General features: G+C 39.3%; 1 protein-coding gene across 1 annotated transcript in view; it reads right to left on the reverse strand.

Annotated features, from left to right (window-relative positions):
• The window catches only part of LOC115266549 (uncharacterized), a 42054-nt gene extending 17999 nt beyond the window's left edge, over positions 1–24055 (reverse strand). The window contains exon 1 of the mRNA XM_029872841.2: positions 23602–24055. Coding sequence (XP_029728701.2) covers positions 23602–23613 — 12 coding nt within the window. The 5' untranslated portion in view covers positions 23614–24055. The remainder of the gene's footprint in view (positions 1–23601) is intronic.
• Between the last annotated feature and the right edge of the window lie 510 nt (positions 24056–24565).

Below are 24565 nucleotides of genomic sequence, written 5' to 3' on the forward strand. Positions count from 1 at the left end.
GCGAACGCTGGCAATTATGGGTGTTTCCTCGAAAAATATGAGGATAAATGACGGGAAAACAGTTAAATTCTTCCAGGGAACTGTTTTCCTGCATCAGGTAAGTGAACAGCACACGGGAATTGGGAGGTTTTTATCAAAAATCTAAATTGGAAATAAATTAACAAAATCAAGGTCCAGGAGGAGCTGGGTACCGGTTACCCAGATTTTGCCACCAACATCGGTAACCCAGATTAGAGTAAAGGTGCCTTTACTCAGATTAGAGTAACTGCAGTTTTGCTCAATCTGGGTCGCTTTGACACCAATCTGGGTAACTGAGGGTTAGCGTGTACGGCATTCGCAATTCATTACTATGCCCAGCAACAAATTGGCAGGTTCGAAGCCATATTCTACGACCTTTCCGCTGGAACCGGTCATGGGCAGCTCACGAAGTTGCTTCAACAACCCAACCTGGAATACATCACCAAGTACGTTATCGATGAAACATTTGCACCGACTTTCGACAACTTTCCTGTCAAACCATCAATAACGGTCGTCTACACGGCTGATCGAGATCTGCAACCACCTCACTATCCTGCTCTTGTGCGACATTTCTTCGAAACTTTGGATGGCAATTCCAAAGTGATTGTTCTGGTCAACTTTGAAAATGTTACAGTTTGCCAAAGTGTCATGTCCATACTGGTCAATCTCCGGTTCGACAAGGTGATCTACATTGCAACAACGATAAATGTGTTCGTGCAAATGGGATACAACGGAATAGTTGATAATATGCTGGAAGGCTATCCCCATCCGAAAGCTTTGATTCGCAGCAATGTTCGCTATTCTCATGGATTTCCGATTGGGTTCACGTACAGATTTTCACCATGGTATTATATTCGAGGTTGGGTGATGGAAACGGCCCAATATCTGAACCTGACTCTTACATTCTACCCAAATGTCTGTACTAAAACTATGTTAGGTTCTGAAAGTATTCAACGACTTCAAAAAGCTCATTATATCGACATATCTCTAGTCTAGATCTAAGAACCCCGGAAGCACTAACAGTGGGACTGAACCATCGTTCGATCATTGGGCGGCAGCTGGGTTATCGAATCATTTTAGCACCTCAGGGAAGGCTGTTTAATGCGATGGAAGTATTCACGAAGCCATTTGCGGGGAAATCGTGGATTGTGCTTCTTCTCTTGATAATATCCGTAGAAGTTGTTAGTTTACTTTTCCCGGAAATGTTCAGAAATGACCCGATTTTGCTGGCACTGTGTGGTATTGAAAAGTTCGATTTGCATCTGGCCAGCATCAAAGAGAAGATTACATTGCTTCCGATGGTCATCTTCTTTTTTCTTGTGTGCAACGCCTACGAGACGAAGATAATCTCATTCATGACGAACAAACCCTCCATTGGAAATATTAATTCTTTGGCTGAGCTGGAAAAATCAGGCCTTAAGATCGCGGCATATTTATATACTGACGAACGTTTGATCAATGACACATTGCTCGGCTAACAAATGATTCAGACCCCAAACAGTATGGATGAGGGTCAGCTGGACGAACAATATGCCTATCTTTCAGATAATCTCGATGGTCCATTGTTGGTAGTGTTGCGGAAAAACTATGACTTCAAGTTGTGCCGTCCCAAGTTCTCGATGATCGATGAGCCTAAGAGCACATCGATCTACACCTTCTGGGTTGGAAACAGAAGCCCCTATGCTGAAACGCTCCACTACACACAGAAGGTGTTTTTCGAATCAGGTTTGCTGGACAAGTGGAAACAGGATGAAGACTTTCAGATGGATTGACATGGAGGCCTCTGGAATACTGACGTTCGATGATCTTGTTCCAACCTGGATAGTGTATGCTGCTGGGCTGCTTATAAGTTTACTGGTGCTCGGACTGGAAGTTCTGCGGCATTGTTTCGGTGCGAAGTCTTAGATCACGATTTTCACACGATGTTTTCGCGTATTTGATATTTTTATAACATTTTACATTATTCACGTTCCAAAAATGTAGTGCAACAACAAATAGTTCAATGATGAAATGTTTTGACATTCATGTACACAACAGAACAAGTGTTTGATGAACAAATTGAGATTTAAATAACAAAAAATCAACGTGCTCCGGTGGGAATCGAACCCACGACTTCATATTCTCTAGATGGGCGCTTGTATTCCTCCAAGCTATGGAGCCACTTGACTGGAGTCATATTCTTTTTCAAAATTCTTACAATGATTTGTATGCTTTGGAATAATCTTTCTTGAATCAGTCAATTTCCCATAATCTTAACTTTATTAACATTGTGACAAAACTCAATCGAATATGCATCCCATCTGTTGGATGGTAAACATTTCCACCACCACAAACATCGTTCGATCATTACGAAAGGAACAACCCACCCCAACTTTATTGCACAATCCAATAGAAATTTCCCATCATGTCAACTAACTCGGAGGAAAGAACCATCATACCAACTGGACAGTATTGCCACCAGTCAGTCGTCTTCTGATGGTCATCCCATTTGTCACTGCCACAGAATTGACACGTACACACTTGGAATGTCTCCCCTTTCCTTCGGCTCCGTTTTCCCACCGTTTTCGAATTCAAATATCATCCGTCGGGTGGGTTCACCGACTAAGATGATAAATTAAACAAACCACACAGGTTTTTGTTCGAATTGACATTGCATCACCACAACCAACCCCGGAGGAACAGCTGTGGACGCCCCGAACTTGCGTGTATCGTCGTAACCAGAACGTCCTTTCAGTTAGTTAGTCAGTACCCGATATGAACGAAAGATGAGTGTTTAAACTTTTGATGTAAAAGGATATACGTCAGCAAAAATTCTTAAAATCTAAATTGCTATTTCATAACAACGTTTCAATAACAAAACACAGTAAACTAGCTTGATTTGGAAACCTGAACAAATACGAAATAAAATATCTTTAAAATTGTTATCAAAGTTATAACAGCCTGAAAAAAAAAACAAAGTGGCTGTGAAAACGGTGCATTTTTGTGTAAAATTTGAAAATGAATAAGTTTTTAAAAATTAAAAAAAATCATGAAATGTTAATTGTCATTTAAATATCTTTATTCTCGGGCATCATTCTTCATTCATTCCATTCCATAACAAGTATTCAAGAATGATAACATTCTCCAATCCGAAACAGATGATGAGAAATGAATTTTTCAACATCTGCCCAATCTGGTTCTTGCCGGTCAATATTTTAGACCAACACACACAATGTCGGAGAAGCCGGTTGAAATCAAAAACCGGAACCGATTTCCATTTTCCTGGATGATGACTGCCTATCTATGCCTATCCAGCCACCACCAAGCAATCGATTCTGAAGCCTACGACAAACAATGCCATGATGACTGCGAGTGTCCGAGTCGAAAGAAGGAAGGACATCTTCCAATTTCAATCGGAAAAACGTCGTCGTCGCTCGTCGGACAGTTATCGATGGATGAGCTTTTTCATTCTATTGGGCTTTTCCACTTTGATGGGTGGTGTATTTGCACGACACTTGAAGGCAGGTTTCACTGGATGGCTTTTTGGGGTAATTTGAAAATTGTAACATATGGTACTCTTTATCAAGAAAAGCACTGGTTGGTTTTACTGCACTACATTGTTCTTCGGAAATGTCGGATATTCCTCAACATCTGCGCCAAAGAATACATGCTTCCCAAAATCCAGAAATGAGTTGTTGGAATACTATTTGAATACATATCCACCATCCTCTTTATCTAACTTTTGAACTACTGCTAGCTAGACTTCATCTCGGCTCACCATGGACTCATCTTAAAATACTAAGCATATAGCAAGATTGAAATAAAGTTCGTTTCCGTCAGAGCTTTTTTTCAGAAATTTCTCCAAAGATTCCTTTAGGAAATCTTCTATGAATTTCATCCAAAATTGTTATATGGGTTTCTTCAGAAATTACCCCATGAACTCGTACAAGAATCTTCATTCAGAAATTCCCAAGCCTCCCTTCAAACATATCCTGACGAAATTCTTCAGATGGTTCACCAAAAACTCCTTTAGGAATTGTTTCATTTCTTCCTTCTGAAACTCCGCCATGGATTCAGAAACTTCAGATTTTTTTTTCTATGAGTTTTTGAAAAGAACCCCCCAGGAAAACTTTCAAAAACATGATTAAGAGTTTGTATTTCAAAAATGTATAGAGCTTTTGGTTTTAAAAAACCTTCAAGAAATTTTTCGCTAGAGATCCCATTGGATACCCGCATGAATGTATCCAAAAAATTCCTCAGCGATTTCATCCAGAAAATCATGCCTTCAGAGATCCTTCTAGCAAGAACTCCTCTAGAGATTTCTTCACGAAATCTTCAAAAATATTTCCTAGTTATATCAACAAATTCTGTTTTAGAAATTTCTCAGAAAATTTTTCGCTAAATGTTTTTAATTTTGTTATCAGAGTGTTTATCCAGGTACACTTCAAAGAATTTCTTGAAAAATTTCTACTTGGATTCTAAAGAACACTTCGAGAGTTTCCTGCGGGAATTCAACCGGAGATTTCTGCAGAACCACCTTCAGGGATTATTTACGAAACTCCATCATTTTCAAAATTTCTTCAGTGATTTCTTCAGAAACATCTTCTGAAACTCCTTCAGTGTTTTGAAAATGAAGAGCTCCCTTTAATAACCGTCAAGGGAATCCTTTGGCAATTCCTCCAATGACTAGCAATTCGTTGATAAATTCTCTCCAAGAGATGCAAAGATTGTATGTATTCATTTTATTTATATTTTTTATAGGCGAACTTACGTATTCTCGGCAGTTTTGTTCTCATCGTCATGGGGGTTTTTTGAAACCTGCAGGTCTCAGAGGTGGCCTCAAATCCTTCCCAACCAAGCTGAGTTATAAGCCCCAATTTCAGAAAATTCGGCCCACAAAACCCCCCATGACGAAGAGAACAAACCCATCGTCGCCCATAGTTACCCTATTTTATATTTCATTTTATCCGACTCCATAATGAAAATTTCCTAGAATCCCTTTGGAAATTTCTCAGGAATATCTTCAGGGAGTCATACAAAAAGCCCTGCTGGAATTCCTCCATGGATTCTTGCTTTATTAAATTCAGTCATTTCAGCAGTTACTTCACCAGAATTTGATGCTGATGTTCATCAAGGTATATCTTAAAGAGATCTTCCGATTATTCCTTCAAATATTTTACAAAAAAAAAATCCGAATTCTTCTCGAAGGACACCCATAGAAATTTCTCCCAATATTCTTCAGAACGTTTCTTAGGAATACCTACAGAATTTGTTCTACGAGTTTTCCAGAAGTTGTTTCTTTGAAACTTCACAAAATTTTATCTAGGTGTTTCTTCAGGTATGTTTAAAGAAATTTCCTGAGAAATTCTTCCTGGGATTCCCTCTGGAACTTCCCTGGGATTGCTTTGGATATTCTTCGAGCGATTCTTGAGAGAATACCTACAAAGATGTATGCAGGAATTCAACTGGATATTTCTTCAACAATTCTTTCAGCTATTTTTGGAGAAATGCCTAGAAGAATTTAACGGAAACTTCTGAACCATTCAAGTAATTCCAAGGAGAATTTCCTCCAAAAAAATCTGCGGTAATTTCTGGAGGAATCACTACAGGAATATCTGATGAAAGTTTCTCAAAGGAAATCCTATAGGAGTTCTAGAAAGAATTTCTGAGGAAATTGCTAATGACTATCTGAAAGAATATCTAGATAAACTGGTGAAACCTTTGCAGGTAGACTCTTTAAAAGTTTCTGAAGAAATGCCTAGGAGTAAATCTTGTCGTTATTTCTGCAGCAATTCCTGAGAGAATCTCTGGCGAAATTTCTATTCACCTAACAAATAGAATGAAACAGTACCAGGAGGAGTACATGAACTGAATAAACTGATAAATCCCTGGAGGAATTTCCAAAAAAAAATCTCTTGATAATTTTCTAGATGTTTTAATGTTCAAACATTTCCAACATTAGAGTTTTCTAGAGGTGTTTCTGGTGAAGTACCAAGGAATAAATAATTCCTAGGTAGGAATCCCTAGAGACATTTTTGCAGCTGCATATGGAGGAATACCTGGAAGAGCCTCAGAAGAAATTCTAACAAGAATTTCTGGAAAATTTTCTAGATCAACCCTAAAAGGGATTCGTACCAGAATCTCTAAAAATTTCTCCGAAGGAACTCCTACTGTAATCTTTAGTGGAATTCCTTCTAGAAGCTTCTGGAAACTGCTAGATGAACTAAGTAATTCCAAAGAAAATTACATGGAGACATTCCTGGAGAAACCCCTGGAGAAATTTCCAAAAAAATCCCTTAAGTAATTTCGTAGTTTCAAGAACACCTTGGAGGAATTTCTTGAAAAATTGCTGCGAAAATTACGGACAAAGGTACTGAAGAAATAAATCCCTGAATAAGTTTTCTAAAGAAATTTTAAAGGAATTCTGGAATACTTTCTGAAGGATATCCTGGAAAAACCCCTCGAAGTACCTCTGGAGATTCCTAGAAAAAAAAATCTTGGAAATTTTCTATTCGGAAAGATAAAAATTTCTGAACAAATTTCCTAAAAAATCTCTGAAGAACTTGGAGCAATCCCTGGAGAGATACCTGAAGGAAATTTTTGAGATACATTTGGAGGAATTCCGAAAAAAAAATCATGAAAAACTTCTGGGAGAATTCAGTAATTCTAGGGAACATTTCCTGGAGGAATTTCTGGAGGCACTTTTTGAAAAAAAAACCCTGGAGGTATTTCTGAAGGAGTTGAAAAATTTCCTGAAAGAATCTCTAGTGGATAGGCCTAGAGAAACTTCTGAAGGAATTGGGATTTTTAATTTAGAAAAAATCAATGATTTCACATTTTTAAACGAAATAGCACCTTTTTCTGAGCCACTATGATTTTTTTCAGATTTTTAGAACTTTATTTTGATACCTAAAATAAATTTCAAAGAGTTTTGCTCAAAACACCTTTCGACACCAGGGCAACTGTTTGACAGCTCCGCCCAGTACAAAAACCGACGAGGGATGATACCAAAATCGCTTCCATACAAACTTCAAATTGATTTTTGAATTGGTTCGCGGGCACCAAAATTCATGAAAATTTGAATTTCGGCTCAGTTTGACATGCAAATTCAGACTATTGAATTATCTCAACACCGTTAAAAAAGCCAATTCCGGCAGAAATTACAAGCACAGGAGAAATTTTACGGGCCATCTTGGCACAGCTGTAAAGACGTGGGCATTCAGCATGACCACGAATATATCTCCTGAACTCCTTCAATATTTTAAGGATTTTTTTCAGAAATTTCAGTAAAAAATGTCTCGAAAAAAAACCACAAAAAACTCTATAAACTCCTTCATAAATTCCATTCATGGTTCTCCTTGAAATTCGTTGAGAAATTCTCAAAGGCGTGCATGCTGGAATTCCTACAAGGATTACTTGTTAAGTTATTCATGCGATTCCTTTAGAATCCTCCAGGAATTATTTCCAGCCGGAGAAATTTTACAATAAAATACCGGTGGAACTCCTGGATAGTCCTCTGGGTATTCTCAGAAGAAATTCCTCTATATTATTCGAAGGTATACCACGATAGTTTTCGAATAATCTCTGAAGAAACCACAGAATAGTCCCTAGGGGAGTACCTCAAGGAATTCTTGAGAAAATCTGTATGAATTCTTAGAGAATTTCATAAGTAACTTCTGGATAAGTTAGCTAATTCCCAGGTAAACTTCCTGGAGGAATTTCTGGAGACATCTGAGAGAATTTCTGAAGGAGTTTCTAAAAAAATCCCTAAAGTATCTTCTACAGGACACCCTCAGAAAATTTCAAAGCAAATTCCCTGCAGAAATTTCAGAGAGGAATTCTTGAAAAAAAATGTTTAAATGAATTGTTCTCTTATGAAATTTCTGAAGGAATACCTGGACGAACTTAAGAAAGCCTTTGTAGGTATTTCTTGAAGAAAATCTCGAAGAATTCATGAGAAAATGCCAGATAGAAAATATTGTCAAAATTTCTGAAGGTAACCTTGATTTTTTTTTAATAATCTTTCACAGAAGGTCTTAATTAGTCCTAAAATAAATTTATGAGCAGCCTCTGAAAAAGGTTTTTTGAAGGTGTCTTCAACAATATGTGTGATAGAACCTGATAGAACCTCGAGAGGAATTCCAATAAAGATTTCCGAAAATAAATTCCGGGAAAAAGTTTCTGAACTTCTCAGTGATTTCCTAGAGGAATTTGTGCAATAATCTCTGATAGAACATCTGCTGAAATTTCTTGTGGAATTCCTGCTCTACGTAAATTCCTGAAAGAATCTGTGAATAAATTTCCCAGAAATTGAACTTTAGAAAGACCCTCCTGAAGAATTCTTGAAGAAACTCCGGCAGGAATTCCTTGAAGAATTTCTTGAGAAATTTGTAGAGAAATCCCAAAGAAAAAAAAATTGTTGAGTGAATTCTGATAGTTTTTCCGGAGGAGTTCCTTCAGAAATTCCCAAAGGAAATTCCTTTCTGGAGCAATCCTTGATGAAGTTTCCTGAAAAATCCCGAGGGAATCCCAAGAGGAATTCCTTAAATTCCTTGAAAAATCCAACCAAAAATTTCTGAAGGAACTCCCGAAGATACCATTGGATTTGTTCCTAGAAACATCTTTCAAGAAACTTACGAAGGAGTCCTAAGCAAATTTCCAGGTTAAGTTTTTATGATAAATCCTTAAAGAATCTCTGAATCATGGAGAAAATACGGAAGAAAAAGATGAGAAGGAATATTTTTTAAGGAATTCTTTGAGAAACACATAAAGTTAACACATAAAAGAAATTCTCACAAGAATGCGCCTTCTGAAATATATCTAGAAAAAGAATCGTAAATGATCAAATCATTGAGAAATTTCCCCGGAACAATTCTTTGCTCATCAAAGCATCACAAAGCAATAACTGGAGATTTTTTTCCTCCCCGCAATTGGGAAAATTAAGCCACTGCGTCCAATAAGCTAAACGTTTTCACTGTAGATATTTCAGAAGGAATTTACAAGCAACTCCTGGAGAAAGAATCTATTTTTATTGAAAAACATGAATTTTGAACTACCGGAGGGGGTCAGCATATGGTGTTCTGCAAATGACCTCCTCATGCAACCAGTTCCAAAATATCCAGATACTGGGTCCAAAGACTGATCGTGTTTTCGCATGGAATCCCTAAAGTTCTCCTCTTCTTCAAGTTTCTTCCGGAACCGGTTCCACATGCTCTTTGATTCTGGCTAAACGAAAGGATTTCGACAAGACTTCAATTCTAGTAACCAATATCTTGAGACCACGAGACTTGGACTGACCAAGTTGGACAGTGAAGGAGGTGGATCGGAGATGGTTTGGTGCCTGAACGTAAGGTGCTGCGGTCAATCACAACCAACCACAACCGGTGCTCTTTGTCTCGATCCGTCAAACGTCGCACGAATCAGTCTAATCAGCTTCGCCGGAAAACCATGTTCTATAGTGGTTAAGGCTATAGATCGCCAATCCGAAGACGGTGGGTTCGATTCCCGTTCCGGTCATGAAAATTTTCTCGATTCCCTGGGCATAGTGTATCATTGTACTTGCCTCACAATATACAAATCCATGCAATGGCAGGCAAAGAAATCCCTTTAATTAAGGCTCAAATAACCACCATTCAATCATCAGCAATCATCAATAAATCAAAAGCCATTTTCTTACTCCAAATCACAAAACCGTCATTGAAAATGGTTTCACTGACTGTTATCCAGATGGTGACTAGAGTGCAGGGATAAATTTTTATTAACATTTTTTGAGATTTGAGCAAGAAAACTGCTTTTGAGTTTTTGACAAACGATGATTGTTTCATTCCTTTCAATAACTGTGGAAGTGCTCAAAGAACTCTAAGTTGAAGCGAGGCAGGCCAAGTCCCAGTGAGGACGTAGAGTCATAAAGAAGAAGAAGATGATCACCAAGTTCTCCAGTTTTGGAATTATCAAAAATAACAAAACCCTTACTGAAATCAATCTAGATTTGTTTAAACTTTATTCACATTTATTCGTCTAATAGCGACACATTCATTGACTTGCAAAACTAATTTCGCGTGATGTTTAACTCACGGAAGCTGCGGCAAAGTTTCTGCTCTAGAGAACGGTGGAAATGGAGCAAAAGTTAAAGAAAACTTTATTTCTCTCCCTGTCGACGACGCGACGGTGCACCGTGTCATTGTCGGTTGGCTTGCGTAGAAAAAAAAAGTGCGCGAGCATCTCGCTATTATTATTCAACAAGCTTGTGATTAATAATACCACCAGATTGCTCGAAGGGAACTGTTCGGGCCGCCTTTCGGAGTTGGAGCTACAAAAAACGGTTTGCTCTGCATGTTGAAGCACATTCAGACAAAATGCATTAAAGTTTGTATGCACTCTCGGCACTCTCTATTAGTCACACATATTAAGCAATCAATGAATACGTGATTAAAAATAAATTATTTAACTATAAGGCAAATTCTGCGATCTCCCATAGCTGTATGATCCGCATTGCATTTTTCATATAAGAGAACTGCAACTCTCGCATTTTAATTCACACTCCCCTGTGAAGGGAATATCATCACTGGCACTGCAGCAGAGGATATAGTTTTAACTTTTCTCGCCTCAATTCGCACTTTTTTCCCCCGACTGACTGCACTGCATGGTGACGTTTTGCGAATTGAGCAGCTTCTTGAAGTGGTGGCAGCTAGCTTGAACGGGTACCAACGAAACTAGAGTGTCGTCAAGCGCTCGCCCGGTGTGTTTTGAAACTATGGCGGAAGTGCTACGAACGCAACGGGAACTAAAGGGGAAGTTTAGGGAAGCATTTAGTGCAAAAAAATAAAAATAAAAATGCAAGGCGTGGGAGCATAAAAACACAAGACTTGGACAAAGTTTGACTTGCTCGCTCTCGACAAGTGCTGCGCAGTCCGGGGTTTTACGCTAGTGGTCATGACTGTGATTTAGGGTGCGGCGAATTTGAATTAGTATTCTTCTCTCCCATCAGATATTTATCCTATATTTTTTGTAATTCCTCAGCGACTTATCCAACCATATAAAAAAATGCTTGGCACTTCCGACAATATGCCAAAAAATTCGAAAAAAAAAAAATTTGGAATTTTTGGGGTCTCAAGTTAGCCTAGTGGTTAAGGCTAAGGATCGCCAATCCGGAGACGGTGGGTTTAATTCCCGTTCCGGTCGGGAAAATTTTCTCGACTCCCTGGTCATAGTGTATGATTGTACTTGCCACACAATGTACACATTTATGCAATGGCAGGCAAAGAAAGCCCTTCAATTAATAACTGTGGAAGTGCTCTAAGAACACTAAGTTGAAGAAAGACAGACCAAGTTCCAGTGCGAATAAAGAAGAAGAAACTTTAAAAATTGCATAGTGAAATCCCGAATAACTCTGTGAGCTGAAGAATTCAAATAATATATCAAAAAATAAAAATTTCACAAATAGATTTCTCCAAAATCATTTTCAGGCAATTGTCAAGAGCAATTTCTTGACAGGAATTTCAAAAAATATTTGCTTGATTACAATCATGAGCCAGCCAGGAATTGCATGCCAAATTTTAAGAATTTCGAATTTGCATATTTCTTCACGAATCCGGACTTTTTTATTTCATCTAGGGGCGATTTCTTCACCCTGGCTTAAGCGTTAAGCCAGGTTTAACTGTATGGGTAAGCCTGGCTTACCGGTTAAGCCGAGGTGAAGAAATCGGCCCCTAAAGCATTTATTTGGATTTTTTTGAGAGAATTTGATTGTATGTTTTATCAAAATTTTAACCAACAACGTAGTTGCGTCTATGTTTTGAGGATATTTCTAAATATTATTCAAAACTCATTGATCCCATTTCAGGTAGATTCAAACTCAGAAGTGGATCATTAGAAATATAAAATTCTTGTCTTTCGTGTGTTGAAGATAAATGGCATACGAGGGAGCAGATCCACATAGTTTTGTTTTGGTATAGTTTTCATAAGAAGTAGTGCTCTTGAGAAATTTAGGGTCGATTTTCAAAAAAAAAAAATATAGGAAAACATATTTTAAGAAATTTGGCCAGAGCGTCTACTCATGGAACAAAGTTAAAAAGCGTTTTCCAGAGTTTTCTGGGAATGAGCTTACGATTGTTCGTATTTATCCATTGACATGTTTACATTTTCACCGAAAAAAAAAATGCAAAGGTAGGAAGGATATTCAAATACTTTAAAAAATCAGTAAAATAAAATTCATTCCAGGGCCCACTCAATTAAAAATTGGAACACCTCCTGTGGAAAACTCTTATAAAATGCTACTTGCATGTTTTTAAAATCATCAGAATGCCTTCATTATTTTCTTCCCTCTTTTACAACTAAAACATCTCTAGAATCTAGATATTGCATAAACATTAGACTGTCCCAAAAAAAATCGATGTTCGAAAAGTCAAGGTGCTCAACCCTTAAATGAAAGATATGCATATTTGAAGCATTTTTGTAGAACATTTCGATTTTCTAAAAAATCATTTAGAGGTTCCACTAGGGCGATTTTTGAAAAAAAAGCCTTTTTTCACGAAAAGTCTAAAAAAATTCATTTTTTTCGTAATATTTTTTCAACTTCTGAATTTTTTCAATATTTTTGTATTTTTCTATGGACCCCAAGGCTTTCTTGAAGGGGATAAGTTTTTGAAATATTGTATTTATATTGACGGCAGAACCGTTTTTCTGCTGATAAAAAGACTATTTTTTGCCCTTACTGTGCTAACCGGAGCAATAGCGCGGTGGACCTTGTGTTTCTCCGAGACAATCAGCTGCCCTTCTTCAATCTCATACTTGAGGCTGAATAAGGGCGGGATTATGAAGATGTTATTAATTAGTTTAAATTTTCACCTATATGGTTTCGCATTATGCGTTTTACACAGTGTATTCTGTGCATCCTCGCCTTTGGCGCACTCAAATCGATACCGATCTGGTTTTATTGTTGCTGTTCTTTTTTGTGCTGTGATTGTTAAGAGTTTAATCTTGCCTAGTTTAGGTAGTGGCTACGGTTAGGAGAGCTCAAATCAATCTTCAGCACAAAAGAACAGCAACGATCAATCTTTGCAGACTTATGCAAAATGGTACAGCCCAAGTGGCGTTAGTCCAAGAACCTTACTTTCGTAAGGGGAATTTCTATCTAGGAAACCTTGTGAATCCGGTGTTTGCAACTTTCAGTAAAAATGAAATGGCAAACTCTCGTGTCATGCCTCGACCATGTGTGCTTGTCAACAACGCAATCGTTGCTACACTCATCTCTGAACTAACTACCAGAGATGTATGTGCTATCACAATCGATGTATCTGTTGAAAACCTCAACAGGAAATACGTTTATTGTTCGGTTTATTTACCGCATGATGAACCATCCCCTACGGATGCTTTCAAGCAAGTCATTAAATACTGCACTTCAAAAGGCCTTCCGCTAATTGTTGGTAGTGATGCTAATGCTCACCATATCATCTGGGGCAGCTCAGACATTAACTTGAGAGGCTCCAGTTTGATGAAGTACTTGAGTAGTATAGATCTTGCATTACTTAACATAGGCAACCGCCCAACCATCATGGTATCTGGTAGAGAGGAAGTGTTAGACATAACGCATTGCTCTAGCAGAATTAGTCATGTGTAACCGTTCGGTTCCAATATTTACTTGTTGGCTCCACCACCAATCGTTTTGCCCAATTTTCCCCTACTAAAAATTTACGCAATGGAACATACACACTCATTTGATGCAAAACACGAATGAGTGTGTGTTCCGCTTTCACATCGTACAAGGTGGATGAGTGCAGATTCAATTCGAGCAGTTTGAGCTCGGGGAAAAAAAACAGCCCTGTTCAAATTGAAATCGCCCACAGATGGTGCTATAATGCAAAAGGATGGACAAGCATAAAATTGTAACATGAATGCCATATTGGAATATTATGTTTAATGGCATGTTATAAAAGATGGGGGCTTGGATGATTTTGGGCTCTTTTCTATTTGTGATCCTCAAAAGGAATTGTTAGTGCGCGCGTGTGTTAAATGTTCTTTATTGAGGTCAAGTTAAATCCTCAGTTTTGGTGAAACTTTTTATAATTTTTGTGTTGTTTCTTTAATTTAGGATCTTATATGTTATTAGTAAAACAAAAACGAAAAAAAGTAAAATCAACAAGAATATCGAAAGTGTGCTAAAGTCAAGTGTAAAAACGGTTAGTTATTCAACTATAAAATTACAACCTACAGCTAATATATACAATTAAATCTAGATAAAACCTATACTAGTACACGAACAAAGAAAACTACGAAGACGTTTGTCTTCGTCTTCGGTTAAAATAACCGAAAAAGGTAATTATTAGTTATATAGAAGTGAAAAGTAAGGTTAGGTTCAGTGGCGTCGCTAGGGTATTAATCCGTGATGGTTAGGTCCATGTTACGGGCCTTTTTCTGTTTGCGCTTCTTCCTGAGTTTCCACCAGGTTCATAACCTATAAGAAGATGCGTCCGGAAGATGGTGCGTGCCAAAGCCTGGATTAGCCACGAGTTGCTCCCACGCTGAGCCCAGCGGAGAGTGTGTGTGTGTGCAGTTCTATAGCCGCCATTGACTAAAGCCGAAAGCGACGATCTTCATCTAGCCGGCACCCCGGCTCTCCCGACAGAAAGTGACGATCTTCACCCGGCCGGCTCCCCGGCTCTCCCAAGATACCGGAAAGGCCACTACCCCGTTTAGTAGCCGACCGTGGCAACCCTATCGAGTCTACATCATCCGCTCGACGCAGGATCGATCACCAAACTGGACCAAGATCCATAGTGAGCCAGTACCACGAATTCAGCATGCACGTATGTACCCTAAATCTGTGACGTCACAAATAAAACCATTGTAAATAGAGCTTGCCTCAGGAGTAGTCCCTATAGGAAAGAGCAACCCTGAGTTGTAAGATTTTTCACCATCCTTGTTACGTTTTCCGGGTTCACAAAGGAACCACCAGGCCTCGCCTTTTGTGGATCATTGCTTGTTGTATACCCCCCCCCCCCCCCCTTTTAAACTGGTCAATTCTGAGCCTGTACACCTCTGTCGGCAATATTCTGGTAATTTGCTCCTGCTTAGATTGGTCATTCATCGCTTTGTATATGGGTGTGTTAGAAATGCCTTCAACGACCCTGAAGATTCCTACCCCTTGAGCTTCCGAGTTACACATGAGCTGACCAATTGGCATGTGTCAGATGAAGAATCTTTATCTGACCATCGCTACATCTTGTTTGAACATGTGAATGTTACTTCGCAAACTTTGCGTTTCAGGAATCCCCGGTCAACCAACTGGGATCTCTTTACCGATTTGGTTGCAGCCAAATTTCATGGATACTCACCATCAATTGACACTCCAAGTGATTTAGATGATGCCGTTGATACTACAACGGCCTTCATCATGTAAGCTTTTGAAGAAGCCTGCCCTCTGCGGTCTGTGAAGACCACAAGAGGAACCCCTTGGTGGAACTCCGATCTGGCGAAGCTCAGGAAACAATGTAGAAAGAGTTGGAACAGACGACGTTCGGCTGGATCGGAGGCTTTCAGGTCGGCTCGCAAGGCCTACCAGAAAGCTCTTCGGTCTGCTGAACGATCCGGCTGGAAAAACCTTTGTACAAATGTTTCCAGTCTGAGTGAAGCCAGTCGATTGAACAAAATCCTTGCAAAATCTAAGGATTTTCAAGTGAACGAACTTCGTTTGCCAAATGGTGATTTCACTTCCTCTGATGAGGAAGTTTTGGAATGTTTATTCAGCACACACTTCCCCGGATGTGTGGATATTACATCTTCGGATGAACCTGATGTCTTTTCTTGTAGTTATGATTTTTTAACTTCGGCTCGGAGTATTATAACTTTAGAATCGATTGAATGGGCACCTAATAGCTTTGCTCCTTTCAAATCTCCTGGGGCAGATTGGATTTATCCTATTTTGCTTCAGAAGGGATTTGATCATTTCAAACATATTTTGAAACAACTACTTGTTTGCAGTTTTGCTACAGGGTATATTCCCAAATCCTGGCGGGATATTATTGTGAAGTTTATTCCGAAAGTGGGTCGCGCGTCGTATGAAGCAGCAAAGAGCTTCAGACCTATCAGTTTGACCTCTTTTCTTCTGAAATGCTTAGAACGCATTGTGGATCATCACATCCGTGATGTTCATCTGGCCAACGTGCCTCTTCATGTGAACCAACATGCCTCCAATCTGGTAAGTCCACTGTGACTCTTTTACACAAAGTTGTTTACGATATCGAGAAGGCATTCGCTCAAAAGCAATCCTGCTTGGGTGTTTTCTTAGATATCGAGGGTGCCTTTGACAACGTGCCTTTCGATGCCATATTGGAAGCCGCACGGGGTCACGGTATATCTCCAATGATTTCCAATTGGATTCACCAAATGCTCAAAAACCGACATCTCTTCTCGACATTGCGTCAAGCGGCGATTAGGAAATTGAGTGTTTGTGGATGCCCCCAAGGGGGAGTCTTACCACCTCTTTTGTGGAATCTCGTAGCAGATACGCTATTGAGGCAACTCAATAATAGCGGTTTTCCTACTTATGGTTTTGCCGACGACTACCTAGCATTGTTAGTTGGTATGTGTATCACCACTTTTTTCGACCTGATGCAAAGCGCCCTTCAGGTAGTTGAGGGCTGGGTCGCCAATATGGCCTTTCGGTTAATCCAAGTAAAACATCTATTGTTCTTTTTACGGAAGGGCAAAACCGTAATGGCGTTTGACCTTTGCGTCTCTTTGATTCTGAAATCGATGTGACTGACCAGGTGAAGTACGTTGGAGTCATTCTTGATTCTAAGCTTTCCTGGACACCTCACATTGAGTTTAGAATCATGGCCTTCGGGCAATGCCGGCGAACCTTTGGTACAACTTGGGGTCTAAAACCCAAGTATATCAAATGGATCTACACAATTGTTGTTCGGCCAATATTGGCTTATGGATGTCTTGTGTGGTGGCAAAAGGGCGAAATGAGAACGGTCCAATCAAAGTTAGGCCATCTCCAAAGGATGTGCTTAATGATGATGTCTGGAGCGTTCTCTTCAACTCCCACGGCAGCGCTCGAAGTTCTCTTTGACGTTGCTCCACTGCACATTCATCTCAAACAAGAAGCACTTTCTTGCACTTACCGGTTACGGGTATTCGGTCTACTAGAGGAGACTCCTGTGAACCGCACATCAACACACACCTCGTTGTTTCCACTTTTGGTGAATTGGGACAAAATTGTCCTTGCTCCAAGTGATCTTACAATTGCTTGTAATTTTCCATATAGGACATTTTCCACGAAATTCCCTTCACGAGAAGAGTGGACATCTGGTTATCTGGAAAAAAGTATTTCAGACGGCATCGTAAGTTACACTGATGGCTCCCTTCTCAAAGGTCGAGCAGGTGCTGGTGTTTATTGTCGTGAGCTAAGGCTGTATCAGTCTTACTCACTTAGTTGATAGACACTGCACCGTTTTTCAGGCCGAAATCTTTGCTCTTATGTGCGGAGTGCAATCGACACTTCAGCAGCACGTAATTGGCAAAGTAATATAATTCTGTTCACGGTGTGCCAAAAACCGTTATTATCAAATAAAAATGTCCACCAATTTGGCACCCGTCATTCGAAAGATATACTATCCTATTATCTACTCTGAAAATTTGAAAATCTTTCATCGAGGGAAATTGAAGTTTTCGCCATTTAAGCATATTGCGTTATTTCTATACAATTTTCATATATGAGTAAATATGAACATATCGTGGTTCTACGGCTATTTGTGATTTCAACAAATATATGTACATTAGTTTTTCAAATACTTATCAACATGTATGATATCCAAGCATAGTTTCTGCAAATTTGACAACATTTTGCTAGAGGAATCACAAGTTACAATAGTTTACTCTGATATCCCAACATTAGGGTGGCCCACACTCATATGAAAAACAAAAATTTCGAAAAACTCCAAGTCTTACCTCCTAAATCAGTTGTTTTGGACTCCCAGAAGTTACGTTCAAAATTTGAGCTAAATCGGTTGAGCCTAAGAGGGCGCTCAAAACGCTTGAAGTTTGTATGGGAAAACTTGGCCAAATGTATGCAGAAATTTTAAGTTTTCGAATTTTGCCGATAGGTGGCGCTGTCAGCGTTCAATAATCAAACCCTTTGGTATTTTTGTAGGTGACTATATGCCAAACAACTTTGTCGAAGACCGCAAAGTGATCCAACGTATGTGAAAAAAGTTATACCCTTGGCAAAGTGAGGCAATGTATTGAGATTTTATTATTGATATTATTCCTTTACATGTATTGGAAAAACAACAACAAAGTTAATCCTCACTTTACTTAGGGTATAACTTTTTTCACAGACGTTGGATCACTTTGCGGTCTTCGACAAAGTTGTTTAACATATAGTCACCTACAAAAATACCAAAGGGTTTGATTATTTAATGCTGACAGCGCCACCTAGCGGCAAAATTCGAAAACTTAAAATTTCTGCATACATTTGGCCAAGTTTTCCCATACAAACTTCAAGCGTTTTGAGCGCCCCCTTGGGCTTTACCGATTTAGCTCAAATTTTGAACGTAACTTCTGGGAGTCCAAAACAACTGATTTAGGAGGTAAGACTTAGAGTTTTTCGAAATTTTTGTTTTTCATATAAGTGTGGGCCACCTTACCCAACATATTTCCCTAATATGTTACCTATATTTCAGTTACTTACATATAAGTTTCAAACCCGTATACGTCATCAAAACATTTTTTTAGCAATTTGTAATGAATATACGTGATTGTTGGGCGTATATGCGATAAATTTTGAACCATTATATTGCTGGGTTTGATAGGCACGCTGGCTTAAGAGTTTAAGACATTTATAAAATAATTTGAAAAAGTGTTAGGAAGAAAATCTACCACATGTTTAAAATATTTTCTAGTTTACCATAAAAGAGTAAAAATGTGTCTTTAACATGGATAACCGATCTTTTTTAAAAATAAAAAAAAAAAAATATATTCCATCAGATAATTGGAGTTATAGCTTATGGTATTGGGTATCAACTCCAATTTATCAAAAATTAAGTGAGATTATGAGATTATCATATTTACACATTGTTGTTACAAATTGTAACAACAACAATATATAAAGTAGCATGGGTAGAAATAGACATTTCACTCCTGCACACTTTTTGATTTCCATTTTGGCCACATATAAACTGTGCAAAATTTCAGCACGATCGGAGAAACTATATTTTAGCGCCAGCCGTTTTAAGTTTTCATACAATTTACTATGGAAAAAATCACCTTTTCAAAGACAAATCGCCAAAGGTGGCCCCTTTCTTTGATTGAGCTGAACTTTTGCATAGTTGATATGAGGGCAAAATGGCACTCAAAAAGTATACAGGAACGAGAGTTTTACCATTTTTTCCCATATAACCGTGTCCCAGACTAATACATATGGAACAATACATATAATCTTGTGTTTGACATTTAGGTTGAAAATTGCATAAAAAATTTATATTAATTTTCCTATATTTCAAAATGATTAGCTATTGTGATTCTTGTCGTATCTAAGTCAAAGTTATCTTTGAATATCATACACGTTGGATAGTATTTGAAAAACGAATGTTTATTTGGGTTGAAATTATAAATGGCCGTAGAACTACGATATGTGCATATTTACTCATGTAAGAAAATCCTATAGAAATAACGCAATATGCTCAAATGATAAAAACTTCAATATCCCTCGATGAAAGATTTTCAAATTTTCAGAGTATATACTAGGATAGTATACCTTTCGAATGACGGGTGCCAAATTGGTGGACATTTTTATTTGTTAATAACGGTTTTTGGCACACCGTGCTGTTCAGATAGCCAGGCTGCAATTAAAGCACTTGCTTCGGCCAACTCTAGGTCGAAGATAGTTATCGCTTGTCGAACTCAAATCGAGGAGCTGAATTCAGCAAACGCTGCTCACCTTGTATGGGTGCCTGGCCATTCTTCCATCGCTGGAAATGAATGGGCTGATGAGTTAGCTCGCACTGGAGCATCACATGACTTCATTGGCCCTGAGCCAGCTATTCCGATATCGAAGTGTTGGGTAAAGCTTCAGATTGACACCTGGGCTGCCACTCAACACAGACAATACTGGAATAGTTTGGAGTCATATCATCAAACCAAATTGTATTGTACTGAGCCATATCCAAGGGTGGCGAAGTATCCAACAAATCTTTTAAGAATTGCAGCATGCTGGTCAAAGCAATGGCTGGCCACTGCCGACTCAGCTATCACATGGCGAATATTCAGCAAGCTGATTCATTTGCATGTCATAGCTGTGAATCCGATTATGGAACTTCGTATCATTTGATATGTAACTGTCCAGTTTTTGCGCAACTGCGTTTCCGAGTACTCGGTAAACACTTATTGAGTTAAACTGACTTTACAAACCTGAATCTTCAGGACATTCTGCTGTTCTTGACCCGCTGTGGTAAAGAGCTATAGGCTCTCCTTCGATTTATGCGTTATTACAGTGCCCCCCCCCCCCAAACAGGGCGCTGTTTGAACCCATTGTGGTACGCTTGTGCGTTAGTACCCTCTTCCAGGTTTTTTTTTTTGCTATTTCCCTACCTGTCCCTATCCCCATCCAAATCCTTATTTCCTTCCTTTTCCCTCAGGTAGATGATGAAATAGTGAATTTCAAATAACTCAACGTACATATGTACAGATGGGTAAATTATTGGTTAAATTGGGAAAAAATCCACAGCTCAGGTGAGATTTGAACTCACGACCCTTACCAACTAAGCTACCGAGCCAATTAATGACCCGGCATCTTAGTTGTCATGAAATAGGCTGTTATATTGGCGATGGCACAAATGTCCTAAATGGTTGATAACGTGCCTCTGCCTTCCGATACCTGAATTTTGGGACGCCATATTAGATTCCAAACATCTTCTACATATCAAATATACCCATATTTCATGATTTATGAGCCTAAACCTCCGTTAAACAGCTGCCATCATGAATTTTGAGCTACCATCTTGTATATTCTGGACGCCATTTTGCAGTCCAGACTTCTTTCCTATACAAAATATACCCATATTGCATGGTTTTAAACCTAAAACTCCAATAAACAGTCGCCATCTTGACTTTGTAGCCGCTATCTTGCTTTTAAGGCCGCTATCTTGGAAATTCTGGACGACATTTTTGGACTACGGACATCTTACCCATAGCAATTATGTATACCCATACTGCATGATTTTGGGGCCTAAAACTTCGATAAACAGCCGCCATCTTGAATTTATAGCCACCATCTTGGATCTTAGACCGCCATCTTAGATATTCTGGTCGTCATTTTTGGACTCCAGACATCTTTCTCATACCAAGTACACTCATATTGCATGGATTTAGGGCCAGGAACTCCATGAAACAGCCACCATCTTGAATTTTGAGCCTCCATCTTGAATATCATCTGCCATCTTCAATGTTGGGCCAATGTCGTGGAATTTCTGGTCTCCAGTTTCCGCACAAAATTCGTCAACCATGCAAAAGGTTACAAAAATTGCCGCAGTTTGATGTGTCACTTGATGGGGCTTAGTTCAGTTTTATATACTACCAGTTCTATCGGTGCTGGTTCGGATCACTGAAATGGCCATAACAACGGAACGCCTTGACTGATCCGGACCATTTTAATAGCAAACAATGCGGTGGAATTCCGGATCGATTCAGGCTAAAATCCGAAAAATTGTCCAATGGGAAGTGCCTTGAAAGTGAGTGAATTTTTTTTGCACACAGACATACATACATACACACATTCAGACATCATCTCAATTCGTCGAACTGAGTTGATTGCTATATGTGACTTGGCCCTCCGAGCCTTCTATCGAAAATTCATTTTTCAAGTAACATATAGCCTTTCAGTACACTTTGGTATACGAGAAAAGCAAAAACATCTAAAGCAAAAATTAGTGAAATCCCAAATAGAACACCAGGTAAAAAGAGATTCCAGAAATAATTGTAGGATTAACTCCAGGAAAACCTCTTAAAAAATCTTACAAGAAATCTTAGAAACAACTACGATGAAAAGCCTGGAGAAACTTCTGGTAGGATTCACGGGAAGAATTTCATATGCCATATTAGCAATACCTCCTAAAGAAATAATAAACGTTACTCCGGAAGATCGAAACGTCGGAGCGAGAAAATGGTAGTTCGCTTAATGTTCAATAAGGCTGCCGAGTAACTTGGTTGGGATACGACTGGGATGATTTTGCTTCGGAATGTTGGCTTTGCAGTTTTTTTGGGGGAATTGAAAACACTAGTTTATGATTTTTCCCGACGTTTCGGTCCGTATGGGACCATTTTCAAGGGTTCTAAAATATAATTATTACTGAAAAACGAGACGACGAATAGAAGATGACGAACAAAACAAAATAGATTGATGAGAGAATCTGCTCAAGGTTAGATAGTTAATACACACACTAAACGAAACAGAGAGAAAGTGACTCACACAAACAAAAAGAATATCATCCTCTCTCCTCTTCTTCTTGGCGTAACGTCCTCACTGGGACAAAGCCTGCTTCTCAGCTTAATGTTCATGAGCACTTCCACAGTTATTAAATGAGAGCTTCCTCTGCCAATGACCATTTTGCATGTGTATATCGTGTGGCAGGCACGAAGATTTCCTTTACGAAAAGATCCTGGACCGACCGAGAATCGAACCCGTCACCCTCAGCATGGTCATGCTGAATACCCGTGCGTTTACCGCCTTGGCAATATGGGCCCAGAATATCATGCGAAAAGCAATGGTGGAAGATTCCAAAAACAGGGACCGAATTCTAGACCACCCGATAGGTAGGTGATTGTCCGCATCACGACGGTTTGAAACCGAACGGACTCAATCTATGTATCTATGTATAAAATTGACCTTTGAATCTTACATTTAGACCAAAACTTTCGCATGACATTTTTGAGTTTAGCAAAGCCATCAAAACTAACAAAATGTTTGAAATTTTAGAACCCTTGAAAATGGTCCCATACGGACCGAAACGTCGGGAAAAAGCATAAACTAGTGTTTTAGATTCCCTCAAAAGACTGCAAAGCCAACATTCCGAATCTGCCGAGTAAGCAAAATTAGGGACCTAAGTTAGAATTGAAGTTCAGGACGTTATATGTTTTCTGTACCTACTCCTAAATACACAGCCAGCGCCAGCGGTACAGATTTTTGGAAACATACGAATTTGCTCTTCATAATTCAATCACCCTATTGCACATGCTTTCCCCCTTTTTTTGGCACAAGATCTTCCGAACATACAGTCGCTCCACAGCAAATTCATCCCAGGAAACTTCTCACAATTGATAAGAAATCTCTCCATTGTACCGTCTTCCTCCATTTTCCACTCTGCCAAACTCCGACCGAAGAAAAACCCGGGAAAATAAATCGACAAACTAAAGCGGTGCAACTAACTGGAGCAGCAGTAGCAGTAGCAATATTGCACCTTTTTCGCTTGTTTCACTTGTAGGTATCCCTAACCCAAGAAGCCGAAACACACGGCTCAATCCCTGCGCTGCGCTGCCATGTCGTTGTTTCCCTTTGAAACACACTTCTTCGAACAAAAACACAAAACGGAGATAAATTTCACTCACCAGCACTTTCATTGTCGAGCGGGAATTAATTAACTTGCTGCTGCACTTGACACGGCACTCCAAACGCGAACTCGAGTGGGATGCGGGGGGACTTTGCCCTACACTGAGGAAACACTTCCGGACGAAAACTTTTAATCACTATGACCCGGACGACGACGCACGGGCAACTACCGGTGTGGAGAGGCTTCTGAAGATTGACACGCTTGGCGGAGGAATAAACTATTGTTTGGGGCAAGACGCCAGTCTTATATCAGTTGTTTTCGATTCGGTGAAACGTAGTACCTAAAGGTTCCAGACGGAGTGGGGTTCATTCATCTAGAACCACGCTACCGAACGCCAATTATGTAAGAATTTTCACACCCACTCCAGCACAGTGATCCACGTGTAGCAGCGAAGCTAGATCGCGCGAAAGCGATCCGTTATCTTACACGGAGTTTGCGTGCGTTGCTTAGGCGGGCTAAAGGCAACCTGAAGTTCATCTCGTGTTCGGCAAACAATCGGTTTAACTCGATGCATTTATAAGGTACGCGAGATGCTTTGTACTTGTTTGGGATCGAGATAGACATGGTGAGATTATGGGTTCTAGCCAGATTGGCGGTATGCTAGATTTAGCTTAGTTTTAGGAGTTCGCGTGATTCCAACACAAAAGGGGGATGAATCATCAGGTAAATGCTCAATGACAGCTTCATTAGCAAATCAAAGTAAATTAGGCACTATTTCGTAGTTTGCAAAACTCGCAGTTGTCGAGCTGCTAAGAAACTGAACAATGTATCGTTTGTTTTACTGTTGCACCATGTTGTGGAATTGAATTCTCTGAAGTTGGATACCATTGTCAAATAGTGTCATAGTTCGTAATTGGATGATTTTAGATGTCCCAAATTTCTGGTGCTATCGACTTGTGGTGATATCAAATATAGCATAGCCAGAGTGGAGCGAGAGCGGAGAGCTTTTTGCAGCGTTTTGC

This window comes from Aedes albopictus, chromosome 3 (assembly GCF_035046485.1).
Source record: "Aedes albopictus strain Foshan chromosome 3, AalbF5, whole genome shotgun sequence".
Lineage (NCBI taxonomy): Eukaryota > Metazoa > Arthropoda > Insecta > Diptera > Culicidae > Aedes > Aedes albopictus.